Here is a 20,875-nt window from a genome sequence, read left to right on the forward strand (position 1 = left end):
AGCAATAAAGGAACAAAGGCATGTCGTGCATCACCATGTGGTAGTGCTTTATTTATTATAAGTAGTATAGATGGTCATGCAATCTATCTTTAGTCCATCAATGCTTGTTATTTAGTGCATTGTTTTGTTTTTTTGTAATATATCTTGCACTTTTTTTTTCAAGAAAATACAAAGTTCTTGTCATGAATTTTAAAGATAGATGCAATGGAACTTTAAGACAATAATGCAAAAGTGTAGGGACTACATGAACAACTAAAATGCCACGAATATACATTTTGACATTTCATGTACATTAAGAAGAAATTAAAGATTGTCATACAATGTTATGGGTTGGTAACATCAGCCTTTTAATGAGGAGAAAATTTATGAGGCAAAAAAAAGCACTAAACTCTTTCAAGGTATCCTCAACGTAATTTATAAGGCAAGAAAGGTTCACGAAAATGGAAGTAGAAAATGAGAAAGATATAATTGGGGGTTAGGGGAATGATGGGTTATGGAGGTTCTTGAAAATGGAAGTAGAAAATGAGAAATATATAATTGGGGGTTAGGGGAATGATGGGTTATGGTGAGGAAGGTTAATAATGTATTGGAGAGGAGGGTTGACAAGTGGTGGGTGGAGGATAAAGTTGAGGAGTATGTAACACATTGTTTTGGTTAGTAGTTGCTTTCTATTTTTATTTTTCTATTTATATATGTGTTGGAGAGGAGGGTTGACAAGTGGTGGGTGGAGGATAAAGGTGAGGAGTATGTAACACATTGTTTTGGTTAGTAGTTGCTTTCTATTTTTATTTTTCTATTTTATATGTTTGTAATAGGAATAAGCAAGAGTTTTGGTCGAAGAAAGAGTCAAACGAAAGTGATTTTAAATAATCCATGCTTTTATGCCATGTAGCCTAGTAGGCAAGGTAAGTACTACAAAGAACCAACTTAAAGAAGGGCCAAGTCACCTAGACTTGGAAAGGATGTTGCTAGCATGTTGAGACTAGTAGGCAAGGTAAGATACTGCAAAGAACCAACTTTAAGGAGGACCAAGTCACCTAGACTTGGAAAGGAGGTTGCTAGCATCTTGAGATTAGTGGGCAAGGTGAGGTTGCTAGCATGTTGTGAAAACTTTTATTTTTATTCAATTGTGATGGGTGGTTTAGAGCTCAGAACAATAAGGCACTTTGCAATCTTTGATTCAAAACCGTCTTATTGTTTGCAAGCATAGCCTTCATGCTAGCTTTAGCAAACCAAAAAAAGTGAAGCTACATGCATAAATTTTCAAATGATGAGTAAAACAAGCTCCTAGTAAGTGAAACATTACGGTCTCTACACACTTACGGTTACCCACTAGCAATCACTGGGTAACCATACATATCCCTTAATCATTTGATCATGCCCATCTCCATTACTGAGCATATAGTCATTTTCTTTGGCCCGTTAGCAATGTATCTCGAAACCTTACATCCATTAGTCCCTTTTTATTGCTCGAGTAACTCTAATCGAACAATCTTTACCTATCCAAAAGTCATTTTCTCCCTTCCATTAGACATAAGTGAGCAATCATCGGTGTACAATTACCCTTGTGACTCCATCCAAACAGTCTCAAATGGGCAATGATGGGGTTGGCACACTTAAATGTTGTTATTACTTTACTGCTCCTCTCGTGGTAGTGGAAGAAACCAATGAGCAATGTCATTGTTGTAGCGCACATAGTCAAAGGCTAACGTTCATTTTAAAGCAAGCTTAAAATATCATTTTTGTCTATGTAAGGTGGAGGGTGGATGGGGTATAGGGTGGCATTTCTGCGTCGGCGAGGGGACTTGGGAGGAGCAGACCTGCCATAGCCGTGCAGCTTCACAGTCCTCGTTGAAAGGTACTCGTCCATTCCTCCTGTTTGATGCAAGAGACTTTGTAGTGATTTTGGCCCACAGAGGCCGAGAAAACCCTAATTGATGGTCACAAAAGCCCTAATTGACGCCCTGAAAACCCTAACAGAATGGGCAGGCGATGCCGATGTGGAGCAAAGAGCACCGTAGGTTGTTTTTCACAAAGACCCATCTAATTGGCCATGAGTAGAAACCTTAACCCTAGCCAATGGAGACACAGCCTAGCGGTCAGGTGTTGAAGTCCCAATGCTGGGTTCAAAACCTGCTGGCGCAGCATGAAAGCACACACGCACACGAGCACAAAAGATTAAAAAAAAAGGAAACCTTAACCCTAACACAGGCCTTGTTGATGGGCCAAAGAAATGAAAACCCTATGACGTAGACCTAAAAAACCCTAACCCTAATACAGACTTTGTTAGAAAACCCCTAACCTGAACACAGGTCATGTTGATTAGACCTCCTTCTGATGCCGCATAAAGCCCTAACAACCAGTATAGAGGCCCTTTTGATGGGATGAAACAGAGCTCTAACTATGACACTGTGGATCCTCTGGATTGGTTAGAAACCCCTTACAGAGGGTTTCTTATGGTGCCCATATTCATGAGTATTATTGCCTTGAAGATGGAAATGCAAAGATTTATAAGGTTGTCCTACCATTTGTCAATAACTTTTTTTTAAGAATTTATGTAGAAAAAATTACATGCATGCATGCGTGCAGGCACATGCACGCACGCAAGGGCACACATGCACACACTCTATATATGCGCATGTGTGTGTGTGTACATATTTATGTATATATAGATGTGTATGTATGTTTGTATGTATGTGTGTATACACACACATGCATGTGTGTACACACACACACACACACACACACACACACACACACGCAAAACATACACACAGAGACATACATACATCATACATACGTACATATATACATACTTACATACATACATACATGTATGCATGTGTGTGTGTGTGTGTGTGTGTGATGTGTAGACACACACACGCATGCACACATAAACATACATGTATGTAATTTATTAAAAGGATGGTGTGAGATGATTTGTGACTGTCACTTTACTTCAGAATGGCACAGGAAAGTTGGAAGATGCAGAAGGATGAGACAGGCTGCCAGCCTCCAGAAGGTCCTGTTTTATGCTCAAATAATTGCGGCTTTTTTGGGAGTGCAACAACCATGAATCTTTGCTCTCGGTGCTATCAAGATGTTCTTGTAAAACAGGCCAAGACTGCTGAGGCAGCAGCTGCCATCTCAGCAGTCCACTCTCAACCAGGAACAGAAAGGCAGCCTCAGCAGGAGGTGGTTGTGTCTAAGGCCTGGATGACATCCAGCCAATCTGCAATGCTTGAGGATGCTGCTACCACCTCCAACAATTCCAAGGCAGTGGCACCCTTTCAGCAGCCACCTCAGAAGCCCAACAGATGCTTTTCATGCAACAAGCGAGTGGGCTTGACAGGATTCAAGTGTCGCTGTGGTGGTCAGTTCTGCCCTCTTCATCGATACAACGACAAGCATGACTGCTCCTTCGATTATAAAGCGGCAGCCCGAGATGCTATCATGAAAGCTAACCCTGTTATCAAGGCCAACAAAATCGATAAAATTTAGATCACGGAACCCTCCAGAGTCCACATAAGTTACTATCTCTACACCCTGCCTGCTGGCAGGAGTTCAAGCTTTGTATCCGTCAATAGTGCTGTCTTCTTCCTTTATCAAAGAATAGGCATTAGTTTCCACTTTGCACCATTGTGATGGTTTGCCCCTGGCTGGTGTGCCCAGGTGTAGACAAGTTTAAAAGCAGTCTGTACATAGTGCCCGTTTCTCCTGCATTTGTTCTCACTCTGCATCTCTGCAGCCCCATTGTTTCAAAGCCTTACCCACATTCATGGTGAGATTGTGCGTTTAATGTTTGTTTGTAATTGAGTATTAAATTGGTCATTGAAAAAATAAGCAGTATGTGTTACCATGCTTGTAGAAGTTGTGGGATAGAATGAAGCCATTTACACATACAGCCTGAACTTGGCCAATGAGCTCGATTGCCTACACATAGTGCTCCACCCCCCGCGCACCCCCTCCCCCCGGTGTGGTGTGTGTGAGGGTGAGTGTGAGTTGAATGGGTAACTTTGTATGTTAAGTTCTTAAACTGAAAATAGGATGGATTCATTAGAGTCCTTCAAATCAAGTACATCTGCAGATCTCCTTGTGTGTTGTTTGAGTTAAAGAATTTTTATGTATTTTAGTGCATTAGCTTACAGGTGCCATGAAATATAGCCATTGCTTCTGGGTTAGGGTATTTGGTTTCAAATTGCATTCACAAGGTTATTTGGAACAATCCTTGGCATGGCACATGCAAAAGTTGCCCAAAGTGAGGTTGCAACATTAGACTGGAGGGCACTGTATTCCAACCATGCTTATGAAGTGGAGAAACCGCTTTAATGACATTAATGTTTGAGAGAAACAAGACTCCTGAAAAGATAATAGTCAAGATTTCTTAAGTTCTTAATTTGATGGAGGTTCAGGTCTACTCATATCCAAACTAGTAACTCAGATGAGGCTAGATAGGCTTAAACATACTCTTAAGGTACCTTTAAGGTCATGGGGCAGTGTGAAAGGACACATTTCTTAATAGTCGTGAGCTTATTTAAATAATTGTGACATCTTATAAAGGAGATGTCAGAACAGACCCATACGAGGCATTCATAGTTGTCTCCACCTACAAACTATCAAATCATACAAGGGTTGGATGGACAGAAAGGCTTAACGCTGCCATAGCTTGAGGCCTGAGGGTGCTACTTGTGCCAGTTCAGATGTTAAGCTGGATGGGATTGGTGCACCGCCTTGGAGGTAAGAGGGCTTTGTTGTTAACCTTAATTGCGGCACATGGCATTGTCGTGTAGGTGAGTCTCAACTGACATGAACTTGGTTTCTCCACTTGATAAGCATATTTGGAACACCCCTTTTTGAGTGCATGTTCACCATATAGGTAAACCGCTTATAGTTCACGTGAAACGTTGCAAAGGAGCTCAAGCTCACCCTCTCCCCCACATTCTTCTCATGGTCTCAGAGCGATGGTTCGTATATCGAGCTCAAGAGGCAAGAGACAAGCAAAGAAAGTGGTATATGGGTAAGGGTAACCCCATCTCTTTCCCTTTGATTAAGAAGAAAATCTATCTAGGTAGCTGCTATAGTCATGGACAATGACATTAGGCATAGTGTGGGAACACTTTCATATCTTGGGGAGCCTTGTTCGGTGAAGCAAAAGTGTAGTATGTACTGTGTTTGAAGCTTGAAAGGGTCTTTTTATTGTTGTTTTGGCCATCTGGAGTCATTTTGGATCCCATTTTGGCCTTGCAAGGTTTTTGCTACTACAAACACTATGCAAGAGTATCAGTAGTGACAATTTTTAGCTATGTAGTGTTTGCATGCATGTTTCACACAAATTGTTGTGCACATTCATTGATTTGAAGTGCCTATAAAGATTCTGGGATTTGTACATGTATGATAGATGTATGCTAATGTGATTGGTTCACATAAAGTGGATGCATAACACCTTCACAATACCATGTATGATAGATGTATGCTAATGTGATTGGTTCACATAAAGTGGATGCATAACACCTTCACAATACCATTGGTAATTGTTTATGTATTTGTTAGAGAGATTATTGGAGATTGCAAGAGTGATGTGAGTACAAAAGTTATTTTACAAGTTCTATTTAGCCTATAGAATACCATAATTTGTACAAGTGAAAGTTATTGCGTGTAACAGTGTCTGACAATCTATTCATGATTGTGAACGAGAAGTTGGATTAATAAATAAAACAAGCATTGAAGTTCAGGGTGACAAACTTTCTCATGGGAAAAGGAAGAAGCAATCAGAGCTTTCAGAAGAAAATCCCACTCCACAACACACGAGAGGGTCAACAAGTGTCTTAGCTCTCTATTGTTTGATTCTATGATTGGTCTAATATATGATGCAATGACACCTAAAGATGCGTGGGATACCTCGGTTACGTTATATAGCACAAGTACAAGTACCGATACTAGAAAGATGTTCTTAAGGCAAGAGCTGCATAATGTGCAAAGGAATAAGCTATGTATCAATGATTACTCATTGAAGATTAAAGGGCTTGCAGATGTCCTCACCTCTATCGAAGCATCAGTTGATGATGATGAGTTGGTGTTCATCACTTTGAATGGACTTGGAAAAGACTATGATCAGTTTTGGACATCCATCTAAACTCGAGAAAATTTCCCAAACTTTAAGAACCTTAAAGGCTTTCTTATCTCACTGAGGAGATGAATGTTGGGAATAAATCATCTTCTAGTAAAATGCAAGAGCGGACTTTTTACATAGACACATGTAGAGGAGATGAATATTTTTCCAATGAATTCATTGACTATTTGAGAGAGCATGGGATAAAGAGGGAGTTTACATATACAAGTATAACCTACAACAAAATGGGGTTGTAAAAAGACAAAACATGCATATGCAGATTTTGCTCGTACATTGATGAATGAAAAAGGGCTCTAGTAATATGCAAGAGTAGACCTTCTACATAGACACATGTAGAGGAGATGAATATTTCTCCAATGAATTCATTAACTATTTGAGAGAGCATGGGATAAAGAGGGAGTTTACATACACATATGACTTGCAACAAAATGGGGCTGTAGAGAAAGAAAAAACATTCATATGTAGAAGTTGCCCATACATCGATAAATGAGAAAGAGATGCCTCATTATTTTTGGGTTGAAGCAGTAGCTATTAGAATTTTGTACATCTCATTATATGGAAACTGGGCCTTTTATTGGATTGGGCATTTATCTTTGTGCTATATATAGATTTATGTTAGTTATGGGCTGATTTATGCCAGTCGGCTAGTTTCATGGTCCCAGTTGGCCAGCTTTATGGTCTCCTTTATAAAGGCCTCCTCTCATCACTCTTGTATCATCCTCAAGCACACATTGTAGTGCCCATGTGCTAGCTATTACCATTGTAAGCCTTATTCGATAATAAGATTAATCCTAATTACAGAGATAGAAATACTTTAAAAATTATTAAGATTTACAATGTGTTAATATTAAAAGGAAGGTAAGAATTAAGTAGCTAACTATGACTAAATCAAGGCCCTGTGCACCTTTCTAAGAGGTACTTCTTTTCAGTATATATTAATAGTGACCTGACAAGTTTTGTGAATGGATACAAACTCATGATACCTAAACTTCTCATCTCTAATGTGATTAACCAATGTGGTCTTTCATGAAAATTAATGGACTATTAAGACATCAACCATCTTCAAAATTCGTAGTGGATGACTAGGGAGCTTTATACCTTTTATTTGTATTATTTATTAGTGATTTCTTGTCATCTTGCCAATATTCTTGCTTTTCAAAAATATAGTTTAGCAATATGTCATTATTGAAATTGTCTTATCCATAAAACTTGAAATAAGTTAAACAATAACTAATAACTAATTTCATCAAATGATTATTTAGTTAATGACTATAGGAAGTATTAGATAAAAAGTAGCATGTAAAATAGTATGCATAATTTTATTTTATTTTTAAACTGTTGAGATTATTACTTATTAGTCAATTTTACTAAATCAAAAAAAAAGTAACATTGCATTATTCTGTAGTATTTCCATCAAAATCTAGTATGAGAAGAAATGAGATTTCTCAATAGGACCTTGGTTGAGGAGAAATTTGTAGCATTTTCATCAAAATCTAATATGAGGAAAAATGAGATTTCTTAACAGGACCTTGGTTGAGGGTAAGGATTAACTTCGATGTGAATTAGAGGCATTAAAACATATCTAACATACACATCAACTAGACTATGACCCTCTTGCCAAGCAAGAGGGAAACTTTCAATGAGACATGAAACCTAGGCGGGAAAATCCTTAGCATTAACCTTATTGACATGGGTGCCACTTTTGCCAAGTGAGAAAAAGAGATAATAAAGACCATATTAACCATAAAAAATAGCTAAAAACACTTTATAAACTTCATAGTTACTACACATGAATATCCTTATCAAGTATAAACTAGAACGGCCATAGTAAGAGACTTTTAGCCTAGATAAAATATATGTTCGAATATTATTATTTCCCAAGTGTTGAAAAGCCTAACTTAGAGACGTGAGGAAAACACAAACTTAAATAGTCATGGTAGTCTGATGTCTAGTGTGTATCTTCTAAACGTGGAAGAAGATACATGCTGGAACATCATTTGCTAAAGACTTGCCTGAGACACCCAAACTTGAAAGTGTGATTAGACATAGATGCACGTCTTAACGGCGGGCCGATGAGTATATGCAACTTATTGTCCTTTCACATTGAAAAAAGGAACTTTTAGAATATTGAACTTCGTTGTTTTCTTTTTTCTTGATTGCATACTGGTATGGGATGGTATAACTGTTAAGGAATTTGAAAATAATAGTCACGATATTCATATGGACCAGCTCGACACGACCATAGTCCTTATCACTTTATTTCACCAAGAACATTTAGAGTTACTACTATTTAAATGTGTTCATCTATATAGTCAATTGTACATTCACTCTAGAAATGGTACTTGGTGCACACCTAAGTGGTTTTTCCACACTTGTCTAGACCTCATCATCTCATATAAGTAAACATGCAATTGAGGCTAGATTTCGAGAAAGCCTATGATAGAGTATTTTTGGAGGGAACAATGTGTTGGATGGTTCCCACGGAGAAGTTGGGTCTGACATGTTTCAGGAATCCACTAGGCTTCACATAACCAGGTTCTTATTCAGGGAGCTAGAGGCAATAAATTTTTGCTTTCTTGCTCGATCTGACAGGGCTATCCTCTAGCACCTTATCTCTTCCTATTTGTTACCTGAGGCCATGAGTAGTTTTCTCTCTCCTAGGAGACCGAGCTCCAGGGACTCCATCTTCCCATCTACACGTAGGAGGAGCTACTTGATTCCAAGTTCATCAATGATACGCAAGCATACCTATTGGGGGACAAGGAGAACCTCTAGAGATTCATCGAGGTGATTGAGTAGCATAGATCAACTGGCACAAGTTGTGTGGATTTTGGGTTGGCTCATCACCTCCCTCGACTTGGCATCTAGTTGAAGCTTTTCAGTGGGTCCTAAGGGGCACTCCAGTTCCTTATCTTGGATTGCTAGGTTGGCATTGACATCTCCCCCAGAAGTTAGCTAGTCCCTCTTCTTCTAAGCATTTTGAAGAAGCTACTATACTAAAGTTCTAACATGCTTTCATTAGCTGGCTGGGTTTTGGTGGGGTGAACCATGTTCTTCTCACCATCATTTGGTACATCACCTCCTACTAATCTTTCTCCTAGGCAAGCCTATATTGATCAGGTTCAATGTTTGATCTGCAACTTTCTATAGGCTGGCAGCACAGCAGGCGATAGAGGACCTATCCGAGCCAAGGTGGCCTAGAGAGTGATCATTCAGATGCAGAGGGGGCTTGGGCATCATCGAACCTTCCATTCAGAGTCGGGCAAGTTGATTGTTTGAGGCCTTCTTTTGAGTGGTGAGCATTGGAAGGACTTCCTCCTAGCTAAGATCAATGCCCGCACCTCGATCGTAGAAGGCCCTTGGCCTTAGAGAACGAGATGGATTTTTACAGAGATACATGCACATGGAGAGGGGCCTTACTGGGATCCGGGGTGGCAGAGCTAGACTTAGCCTTGAGATCAACTCCTCTATCCCTCTAGAGTGGCTGGACTCGATACCGGACCCTCCTCCCCCGCAGTGTGGCTGAGAGTGTTCACTAAGCATGATATACCCCTAGCAATTCATGGCGCATATGAGACCTCCGCCTTACTACTCACCTTCTATATTGGGCTTCATGGTAGACTAGAGAGATCAAAGACTCCCTTAGAAGATTTAGGCAATTCACCTTGTAGAGGGTGAGGGTGATTGGTTTTCATGCACATGAGTGGCACATCAACCCTCCACCAACGAAGGTGGCCAGAGAGAGACTCTTGCGGTTATGGATTCGAGAACCGGCCTTTCACAAGTCTCTAGTAGGACTCGAGAGTTGACATGGCATGATCCAAAGGACAATGAGGAGATGCATGGCACCCCCTTTTTTACATTCACTCCATGGCTGGGCTATAGGATTCAGATGTCAGAGGTTGAGGATGCTCTAGTAGCAATAGCAACAAGACACTCGTATTCCCAAGGGCCCCCATCGCACTTTTTCTCAGATTTTTGGAAGTTGCTATGGGATAGTTTTTGGCCATGGAAGATCACTCTCTTCATTTGGTAGCTATGAGATAGTTTTTGGCCATGGAAGGTCACTCTCTTCATTTGGTAGGTGGCACATAGGACCTTGGCAGTTGGCACTGGGTTTTGACCATTAGGGATAGACCAGCATTATGTTCGAGGTGTGGCCATCCCAGGGAGTCTTAGTGTCATTCTCTTTGGTATTGCTTGAGGATCCTATTAAAAAATGCAGTCAGTGGGAAAGAAGAGGAGAGAGAGAAACACTTAATTACATGAACACACACTCTTGCACGAGAGAGAGAGAGAGAGAGAGAGAGAGAGAGAGAGAGAGAGAGAGAGAGAGAGAGAGAGAGAGAGAGAGAGAGAGAGAGAGCAAGGGAACTTGCTTCAGGTTGATTGCACTTATGAATAATGTTACATATGGTCCTTTATATAGGCATTGGACCTATCCTCAAAGTGAGTGCACTAAGTGTATTCACACTAACCTTACACTTAATTAAGAGATTATCTCGAGACTTTTCACATGCCTATAAATATAACACTATATGTATGCACTTTGATGTCCCCTTAAGGAGCCTAAAAAGTGGAGATGCACCGTAAACCCTACATCCAACACTCTGTCATTGCTCCATGACCAATGACTTGGTAGAAGTGAAAAAACTTTTCCCTCTACTCTGAAGTTCATGCCTCATTGCATTATATCTCCCGGATGAGCTATGCGCATCTAACCTACTGCCTTAGACCATGATGAACAACTCCAGTCCTCCACAATGACTGTTCCTTTGGGAGTAATCCATGACCAATCCAAGTGTTGTCACCCTAGATCTCCTCTGTTGGAGACAACATATGTTCTCTTGCCATTTATCATTGTGTGCATTTTACTCTCAATTATTAGGCCTAGATGGTGATCAAATGGTCTTCTTGGTCAACCACTACTATTTCCCAATGTTCATACTCTTGGTCAACTTTGGTCAACTGATATATTAGAGCTTACTATTGTAGTGTAAAAAATATGTCAATAATGAGGATTGGTATGCACTACATGCTAATACTTATTACAATCAATGTTCTATAAGAGGACACTTGTGTTAGATATTCCACTCTAAGGGCACATGCTTGTTGAGACGCCATTGTGCCAACGCAGGAAAGAGAGCCCCACATCAGACGATATTCGTTACAAAGAGAACCCTGAACTGGAGGTCTGGAAGGCTCTGCAGGCAGAGACGCAAGCCTGAGCCTGGCGGCATTTCTGAGGTCTCGCTCATGTTCATTTGGCACCATAGCTATATGTTTCTTCTTTGTTTAGTAGCAGTTTTTCCTTCTGCACTCACCAGTGCTTCTGAACACAAGGAGGACATAGGCACAACAACCCTAAATTCTACTTTATAGCATGTTCTCACAGGTGAACACAATCAACAAGGTATAGCAGCATCACAAAAGCCCAGGGATGGCTGAACCCCACCAAAAGAAAATAACTCTTGCTGGCTATGCACCGAATCGCCAGAAGGTGTGGGTGGTCGCTAACCCAACCACAAAGCTCACAACAACTTCTACATACATCCTTGCTTCTCTCTTTACAAAGCCATTTACAAAAGACCTCTTTTCACATCTGTCCCACCAAACCTATTTCCAATCTCCATTCAACAAGTTATAGATTTGGTCCCATCTCTCAACCTCCCAAACAAAAGAAGAGTGTTCCCAAGAAACATGATAGCTCAGCTCCATAATGCCACCAGCAGAGTCTCAGTAGTATAGCCTTTGGGAGTCTACTCCTCCATACAATCTTCTTTAGTCCATATCTTCACATTAGGTCTCATGCCCATAGGATTCTCAATAAAGGCTACAAATGTATAAACGAGCTACTTCTCCTTCATATACCATCTCCTGGTTTTAGGTCCAAACTTTGGGCATCTTGCCTTAAAGTCCTTCCCAATGTAACCCTGCCACATGTTGAGATTTGTTAGGTCACCCTAGTATGTACTAATATCTCAACAACCTGAGCTTGTAAGACCTGATCAGCTAACTCACCAAAAGAACTATCATTCATCTTATTTACATAATATACAGACCAACATTGATAATCACTCATCAGCTGAGTCGCATCTAGCCCTTGATTTGGATCCTTCTGAAACACCAAACAATTCTTGGAATTCCAGATCTCCCACAGATAACAGTATATAATAAGGAAAAACACCAAATTAATAGTCCCTTGAGTTTTAGTCAATCTCCCTAACAACCAATCCTCCCAAGACCCTTTTATCCCTATACAACCTAGAACCCATCTATCAATCCTACCCCAAAGCTCCCTAATAGCAGGGTAGTCCCAAAAGGCATGTCTGCCATCCTCAAATGTTGTTCTACATCTAGGACAAGTTCCAGATGTGAAGTTCATCTGTATTAGTTTATAACCAATAGGGAGAGCCCATATATAGACCCTCCACAAAAAACTCCGGGCCTTCACAAGAACATCCAATTTCCTTATCAGTTTCCATCTCTTCATCCAAGTAATAGGATTCCATTTGACTCTCCAGATTTTGTTGCAGTATAGCACATTCACCTCACTCTTGCATATCTCTTCACACAAAGCCCTGGTAGTCCCCTTATCCAATTTAACTCCATTAAACCATGACCAATCTTTCAGCCACAACACGCCTCATTAAAGGCAATAGGCAGTAGAAACCTAGCCCTTTTCAACTTCCTCCAAGACACGTCTTACCACCTGTAAATCACTCAGCTGTAGCCCAAACTCCTCCCTTATCTGTCCCAACTCCTTCCATCCAATCTGAGTATAATCCCAGTAGTTAGCCAGCCTTCTCAATCCTCAGTTATTCAATTTCCCAGCTATCTTTGCATTAGAGTAGACCAAGGGGGGGGGTTTAAATTTGTGAGTCCACCATCTTTATCCTAAGCCAACCAGGCTAGGGCCTTTCTGCCATTATTGACTAGAGCTATAATCCTCTTCTAGTGGCATTTTCTAAAATCTAACACAGGGGCAAAGAAACATAATGTAAGCATTTAATATGGTAATAGAGATGATCACCCTATCATGAAATGGAACCCTAATCCCAACCCTAATCCCCTCCCATCTCTTCATCTTATCAAGAAACCTTTCAATTTCCCAATCCATCAGCTCTTTGTTTGACACCCTTACTCCAAAAGGAACCCCCAGATGTCTAATAATCTGCCCCTTCTTTATAACCTCACACTCCCAGATGTCTAATAATCTGCCCCTTCTTTATAACCTCACACCCCCATCTCCCGAAATCAAAATCATCCCCCTTAGTTGAACTAATAATCCTAGATTTGTGAATGTTGCATCTAGATATAGAGGCATTAGCAAACACTTAGACTATCTGTAAGACATTTCTTAGATTGTCATTATCAGCCTTTAATTAAACTAATAATCCTAGATTTGTGAATGGTGCATCTAGATCTAAAGGCATCAGCAAACACTTAGACTATCTGTAAGACGTTTCTTAGATTATCATTGTCAGCCTTCAAAAATAACAATGAATCATCAACAAAGCATTGAATCACCAGTTGCTCCCCACCCTTCAACCTTAACCCGGTTACCATCCCTCTTTCACAAGCATCTTCTAGATCCATAATCAAGGGATTAGACGTAATGACAAATAGAAAAGGGGCCAAAGGACATTTCTGCCTCACTAATATTTTGATTTCAAATCCCCCAACAAGTCTTCCATTCAGCAATAGCTTGGACTGACCTCCAATAAGAGTGTATATGCAAATAGCCATCCTATTGCCAAATCCCATCTTTTCCATCACCATGGCCATAAAAGACTAGAAGACTCTATCATAAGCTTTATGTAGATCGAGCTTAAAGATAACACGGTTCTGATTAGTTCTCTGGGCCACTTCTCTACCCAACATGGCAGTAAAGCTGTTGTCATAGATAGATCTTTCTTTAATAAACCCATATTGTTTTCTAGAAATCACCTCCTACGAGACAGGGTTGATCCTCATAGCAATGACCTTTGCTAATACCTTATAAACTGTAGTAAGCAGGGTAATAGGTCTCTAATGTTTAAACTTGTGACATGCAACTTGTTTAGGGAATAATTTCACCACTCCTTCCTTCAAATCATTATCTAGCCTTCCTATGTGGCAAAAGCATTCTTACATGTACTCCAGACCAAGTCCTTGATAGAGGGCCAAAAGGCAATGAAGAACTCCATAGATAAACCATCCCACCCATGAGACTTCTCCTTTCCAAGTTTCTGTAAGGCCAACCAACATTCATCCATTTCCACTTCTCTTTCCTACCAACTAGCTCTATTAGCCTCCACATTCTTACTAACCATGCCTAACAACTTACTCTCCACCTGAAATCTCCTTTGGGAATAATCCTCCCTCAGGTTCAATGTGGACCCAAGGAATTGCACCCATTTTAGGGAAATCTGATCAATACCCCCCCACTTCTTGGCCTCTCTCATCCCTGGCCTATCCTAACACTTCCATACTCCCCTTGTCCTTAGCTAAGCTAAATAGATATCTATATGGCTTTCTCCTATTATTAAAATATTTTCACCTGGATCCTTTTCTCTCTCCCTAGCCAACTTATCATCCTCTCCCTTCAAATAAGTATGGCACTCAATGTATTAACTAATCTCTATCTGAGAGAGACCTCCAATCAGTCTTTTATTATGTAAGTACTCCAATTGCTTACTCCAAATCCTCCTCTCCTGTCTCTTCTCCTCAGCCCTTAATTTGGTAATGCTCCTGATAATACCTTGTATCTCATTAGCAAAGCTTCTCCAAGATCCATCCCTACCCCCTTTCCTTCTCAATCTTCTAATAGCCTCTTTAGTGAGGGAGGTAAATAATTCATCTCTAAGTTAAAGATTATTCACTCTCAGTTTCCTTGTAGGAAAATGTCTAAGCTCCCATTTCCTATCCATCAGCAAGACCCAACTTACCTCTAAGACTTTCACACTTCCTTCTCTCTTGACCCATCAATATCGTGCTCCCTCCACATTTATCAAGATGTTTCTCTACCATATTAAAGTCCCCCATGATGATGCAAGGGCATTGGATGTCTAGATTAGAAATCCATTCCCACATCTCCCCTCTAACCTTATAGTTATGAGCTCCATATAGGTTAACTACCCACACCCTCTCCTCATCTACTTGGATTTCTACTACAAGTATTCTCCCATTGGGATGGTTACCTACAATCCTAGGTTTTAAGTCCTTCTTCACAATAGTTAAAATGCCATTGTATCCTATGTTCACTCCCCCATACAAAACCACCCAATCCAAAAACCTATCTTTTCTCCAACATTTCAAACCAAACAGATTTTGTTCTTGAATTGTCATCATCACTGACATCCGCCACTCATTGACTAACCCCCAGAAGACTGAGTTCTTCTTCTTGTCCTTCAATCTCTTCACATTCTAGGTACATGCCTTCATTTCATATTTCTTATTCATTCCAAAGCAGTTTTATTTGGCACCATATCCACCTCCACCTCCACCTCCCCTTCAACAGTTGTAACATCTTCCTAACCCCCCCCAGCTTTTCTGGATATCCCTCCATGTGGTCTCTACCTGCCAGTTGAATCTTCCCATGGAGGATATTTCACTATCATCTTCTAACGGACTGAAGGGATTAGAGTAAAGGGAAGGTCCCAACCCATCCAAGAATATGCTACCCACCACTAGACCCTTCCCTGCAGTTCTACTTTGGTTTCTTATTTCTTCCTCTTTGATTTGTCTAAGGCTACCACTCCCCTTTGCTCTATCACTTACCTTAGTCCATCCCTGCTCCATAGACCCCCCTTCCTCTGCTAATAGTTTCCCCCTTTCCTTCCCTTCTTTAACAACATACTTATCACTAATCTTGGATTTACTCCCCCTACTTAGTTCATCATCCTTCTTCTCCTCCCACCCCGACTTTGCATTCTTAGCAATGCCACAATTTCTAAATATGTGACCGAAACTGCCACAACTAAAGCAAGCCCTAAGGAAAACACTTTAGTTTCAATTCTATCTTCTCCAACTTCCCTAGCTCCATTCCAATATTTTTGGTTTCTCCAATGGGTATTCTAGGTAATAGACTCTGTTTGATTGTCATCCCATGTCCTCATCCTTTGGGACAAATAGAAACGGTCCTAATTCTCTTGCTAAATCCCCTAGCGCTGGTCTTAGCTAGGGTGGGAGCCCCAAGATTTCAACCCATACTAGACATGCCTCGTGAAGATTTTTGTTTACATCAAAAGCCGGGTCAGGCATAGAGTGCACAATATTTTGCCCCATGAAACGTAGAGCTCTTGTGAGTAGATCAACAACAGTTTGTCCTTTCAAGAACATGACATTAAAGAAGCCTGTCCCCAGATAGAACACTTGCAAAACCACCTTCTCATGAAATACCTCATCCTGCAACAACCACTTCCCTAGTTCCACCTTGCTCGGAGGACTCCCCAGGCAAAATAGAATAGCACTACACATAGAAAATAATCCAATCTATCTCCTCACCAGCTCAGGGGAAATACTAGTACATACCTTCCCTTGCTTAGGTTTTTTCCTTTCTGAGCTTGCACGTTTAGTCTTGCAGAGATCCAATCAGGATACGACTTCTTTACCTCTATTTCCCCTTGTTCTTCTTCATGGCTCCTCTTCATTTCCTCATCCGACCTCCAAGTCCCCCCAACCTCCATCCCTGACCTCATCGAACTGCTCCCAGATTCCTGCCATCACTTGGTTCTCATTGCCTTGCCCACCTACATGTGTGAGAAGCATGTCGGCCACCCTCCTCTGTGTACCAATGCATGTAATCACACGCACCACATTTCATCTTCTATCAACACTTGATGGTTTGCTTAAAATTTATTTGATAATAATATTAATCATAATTATAGAGATAGAAATATTAAGAAATTATTACAATTCACAATATGTTGATGTAAAAAGGAAAATAAGAGCTAAGCAACTAACTATGACTAAATCAAAGCCTATGCACCTTTCTAAGAGGTACTTCTTTTTATATTAATAGTGACCTAACAAGTTTTGTGAATGGATACAAACTCACAATAGCTAAACTTCTTGTCTGTAATGTAATTAACCAATCGGGAGAGACATGAAATAATTATTTGAGAGGGAGAGAGCAAGAGGGAGTGAGAGAGAGAAAAACATGACGTGTCAAAGACCATGACTTTGGTCTTGCTAGGGTTGTGGTAAGGTCTCTCTCCCTACAAAACCTCTCCAATGCATCCAACTGTCTTCATAAACCCTTGGATGAATCTGAGATCAAGATAATGTCATTTGCATACGATAATATAGGTGCGAGTGGTGAGCTTTGCCTTCAAAGATATCCACAAGGCCTCTATGTCATCAAAAAAGAGTGGGCAAAGAGTGTAGGAGAGAGTGGGAAATCCAATAGTATTGCATATGTCTCTAGAGACTCCACTTGGTGCACAAACTTGGCCACTCTCAGTGCCTCATATAGGGTCATTGCACCCCAAATCGTGTCATGTTGTCACAACGTGAAACCTAGAGGGGGGTTGCGTTGGTGATTGGTGTGCTGCATTCTTTTGGTGGCTACATTTTCTTCATCAAGTGCCTCTTCTCCATCAGCATTTTTCTTCTAACGGTGCTCCTACTCTTGCATCAATGGCAAGGTGTCTAGGTGCAAGCCTGCTTGGATGCATTTTTGCTTATTCAAGCATTTTCTACAGTGGCTAGTGGTGTTTGATCTATTGGTTTGTAGCAAAGACAGTAGTGGAGGGTGGCATCTTTGCATGTGGTGCAGCCCAACAAGTGGCTTCAACGAATCCTCTTCTTCTCCAGCTTCCCTCCCATTATAGAGGATGCTTTTCGGTGCGTGTTGGTGGATTGTTTAGTACTGTCTAGCCCCCTTTTTTTCTCAATTCTGAGAGGGGACTAATTAATCCTCATTTCTTGTTCCATTAGAGAAGTGTTTTGGAGAAGTGATGGAGATTGGTGGTGGAGTGCTAAGATCATCGATGCCACAAAGGCTTTGCTATTGCAGTGGATATGGGTCCCTCCTTGGAGGAGGAATCTATCCTTTTTTCTCAGGGGAAGGTAAGGTTCCCTCCTAGTGGAAAGGATCAAAATCACTTACTACAGTGAAAAAGATAGGATGGAGTCACTGCTACTCTTGTGGAAAGAAAGGACTTCAAAGGTAAAGCCAAGGCCAAGGCCAAGTTTTCAAAGAAGGGTAATGATCATATACAAGATGATGACTTTGATAGTTTCAATGACTTCTAGTGGCCCTAAGGCTATAATAACAGCCAAGGAAGACCTAGATGGCCAGTTTTTTATTATTATACAAATAGTTTTTCCCTGTGTGCTTCCAACCAGAGGAGGCTTGTGGGCGGGAGAGGGGGTTTTCACTAAGCCTGACTTCTGTGCATAGGTCCAGTGGGTTGGAGTTCCAAGCAAGTAAAATATTCGGCAAGACAAGTTCATTTTTGGTGGCTGGAGCTATGGCTTGGATGTGTTCTAGGTCTATTTCTTGGTGTACCATAGATTATGGACTGGATGAGTTCCAAAGTTCATTGTTCGAGGTCTTTTTTGGCTGTGATGTGTTCACAATTCACTGTTTGGGGGATTATGGGTGTGCTTTATCGATAACTCATGGATTTCACTGCACATTAGTGTGGGAATTCGGAGCTAAGCAAATTTCTTTGTTGTTCAGGGTGGCATTTTGTCTTTTAGGAGACAGGTTGGCAAGTGCAACTTTTGAGGTGTATTTGGTATCTCTAGTGCTGGAGTGTCTATGGTGCATCTTCATCAGCTTTTCTTCTTTTAACATTTTCACACTTTTGAGGTGTATTTGGTATCTCTAGTGCTGGAGTGTCTATGGTGCATCTTCATCAGCTTTTCTTCTTTTGACATTTTCACACTATGAGCTGCAGAGAGGGTGTTATAATTTTGTGCATCTCATTGTATGAGAGCTAGGCCTTGTATTAAGTTGGGCATTTATCTTTGTGCCATATATAGATTTATGCTAGTCATGGGGTAATATATGCCAGCTGGCCACCTTCATGTGGTGCCAGTTGGCCAGCTTCATGGCCTCCTTTATAAAGGCCTCCTCTCATCACACTTGTATATCCATTCTCAAGTACACATTGTAGTGCCCATCTATTGGCTATTACCATTGTTAGCCTTTTGCTAATCAATCGAGGTGATCTTGTCTGCACAACAATCCCTCTCTCCCTCCTTCTCTCTCTCTCTCTCTCTCTCTCTCTCTCTCTCTCTCTCTCTCTCTCTCTCTCTCTCTCTCTCTCTCTCTCTCTCTCTCTCTCTCCCTTTGTCTATGCTTCTACGTGTGCACACTCTAATAGTAGCAACTATAGTTCATATCATGAATAGAATGCCCATTTGCAATAGTTTGTAACATTACACCAAATTTGGCACACTTGAAAGTGTTTGGGTGCATTGCTTATGTACATGTACCAGATGAGGTAAGAAGTAAGTTGGATCCTAAGGCAAAAAAAATGTATATTCATTGGTTATTCCCTTCAGCATAAAAGCTATAAATGTTATAACCCCACTATATGGGAGATGCGAGTATGCAGAGATGAGTAACTCAGGAAGGGTTCTATAAATGTTGAAGAAAAGAATCAGATGGATGCCTTAAATGATGAGTAGCAATCATAGGCACTTAGTGGACCAGGAGAGTCCTCTAGAAGTAATGGACTTATTGTGTGTGAGACCTTGATCAAGTAGGTTAAGGTATAATTTTAGGCATTTTGATGTGTCATGTGGTGGTACTACAAGTGCTAAAAATTTGGTACGTTCACAGGTATCATGCAAGGGAAAAGAAAAGGTGGATCAACATTTTGCATGATGTTTCAGTAGGTCTCCTTTGTTGGTGGAGATAGTGGCTTAGAACAAAGCCTTGATGAGGATTTTAGGATCTCGTCTATTGTTGTACATGGTGTACAAAGAGCCAAAGTAGTGTTGAGAACATCTGTAGTGATCCAAGTGTACGTAGGTCTACTATTGTTAGATATATGTTTAGATAGCCACTTGGATATAACAATTGGGAAGACACCATGGATGAAGATATGGTTGCGTTAGATGCTAATGAGACATCGGAATTGGTGCCTTTTCCTAATAAAATAAGGCAATTGGGAAGACACCATGGATGAAGATATGGTTGCGTTAGATGCTAATGAGACATCGGAATTGGTGCCTTTTCCTGATAAAAGAAGGCAATTGTATATAAGTGGGTCTACAAAGTGAAGCATAGTTTAGATGGTTTTGATAGCAAGTACAAGGCAAGATTGGTTGTTGCCAAGGGATATGCATAGAAATATGGCATTGACTATGAGAAGACATTAAACTCGGTTGTTGGGATGGAAACCATGAGAGTAGTCGTGGTCTTTACATCAAATGGATGTAAAAAATGCATTTTTGCTTGGTAACCTACATGAGAAAGTTGTGCTAGTGGTTGCATCAATATTAATGGCTTGATTGTCATCAACATTGGATTTTAGATATCCAATGTTGATTTCTTACTTTATGTGAGAAAGACTAACATGGGGATTGAGCTAGTGGTCATCAATATTGATTGTCATCAACATTGGATTTCAGATATCCAATGCTGATTTCTTACTTTATGTGAGAAAGATTAACATAGGGATTGTGCTAGTGGTTATCTATGTTGATGACTTAATTATTATCTATGTTAATAACTTGAGTGTTATAAGTGGTAGTGATGATGACATTCATGAGGTAAAGATGCTTCTTAAGAAAAAGTTTGAA

General features: G+C 40.5%; 1 protein-coding gene across 2 annotated transcripts; it reads left to right on the top strand.

Annotated features, from left to right (window-relative positions):
- The first annotated feature begins 1,719 nt into the window (after nucleotides 1-1,719).
- On the top strand, nucleotides 1,720-3,628 carry LOC147638959 (zinc finger A20 and AN1 domain-containing stress-associated protein 8-like). 2 transcript variants are annotated; one of them, XM_086786004.1, is made up of 2 exons: nucleotides 1,720-1,858; nucleotides 2,964-3,628. In XM_086786004.1, the coding sequence occupies exon 2, from the start codon at nucleotides 2,965-2,967 to the stop codon at nucleotides 3,499-3,501; it is 537 nt and encodes a 178-aa protein (XP_086642130.1). In that variant the 5' UTR covers nucleotides 1,720-1,858; nucleotide 2,964; the 3' UTR covers nucleotides 3,502-3,628. The 2 variants fall into 2 exon arrangements, with proteins under 2 accessions (XP_086642130.1, XP_086642138.1); XM_086786012.1 differs by having other exon boundaries at nucleotides 1,724-1,858; nucleotides 2,974-3,628.
- The last annotated feature ends 17,247 nt before the right edge of the window (nucleotides 3,629-20,875 follow it).

Source organism: Cibotium barometz, chromosome 4 (assembly GCF_041138505.1).
Source record: "Cibotium barometz isolate CiBa-2024 chromosome 4, ASM4113850v1, whole genome shotgun sequence".
In the NCBI taxonomy this organism is placed as follows: domain Eukaryota; kingdom Viridiplantae; phylum Streptophyta; class Polypodiopsida; order Cyatheales; family Cibotiaceae; genus Cibotium; species Cibotium barometz.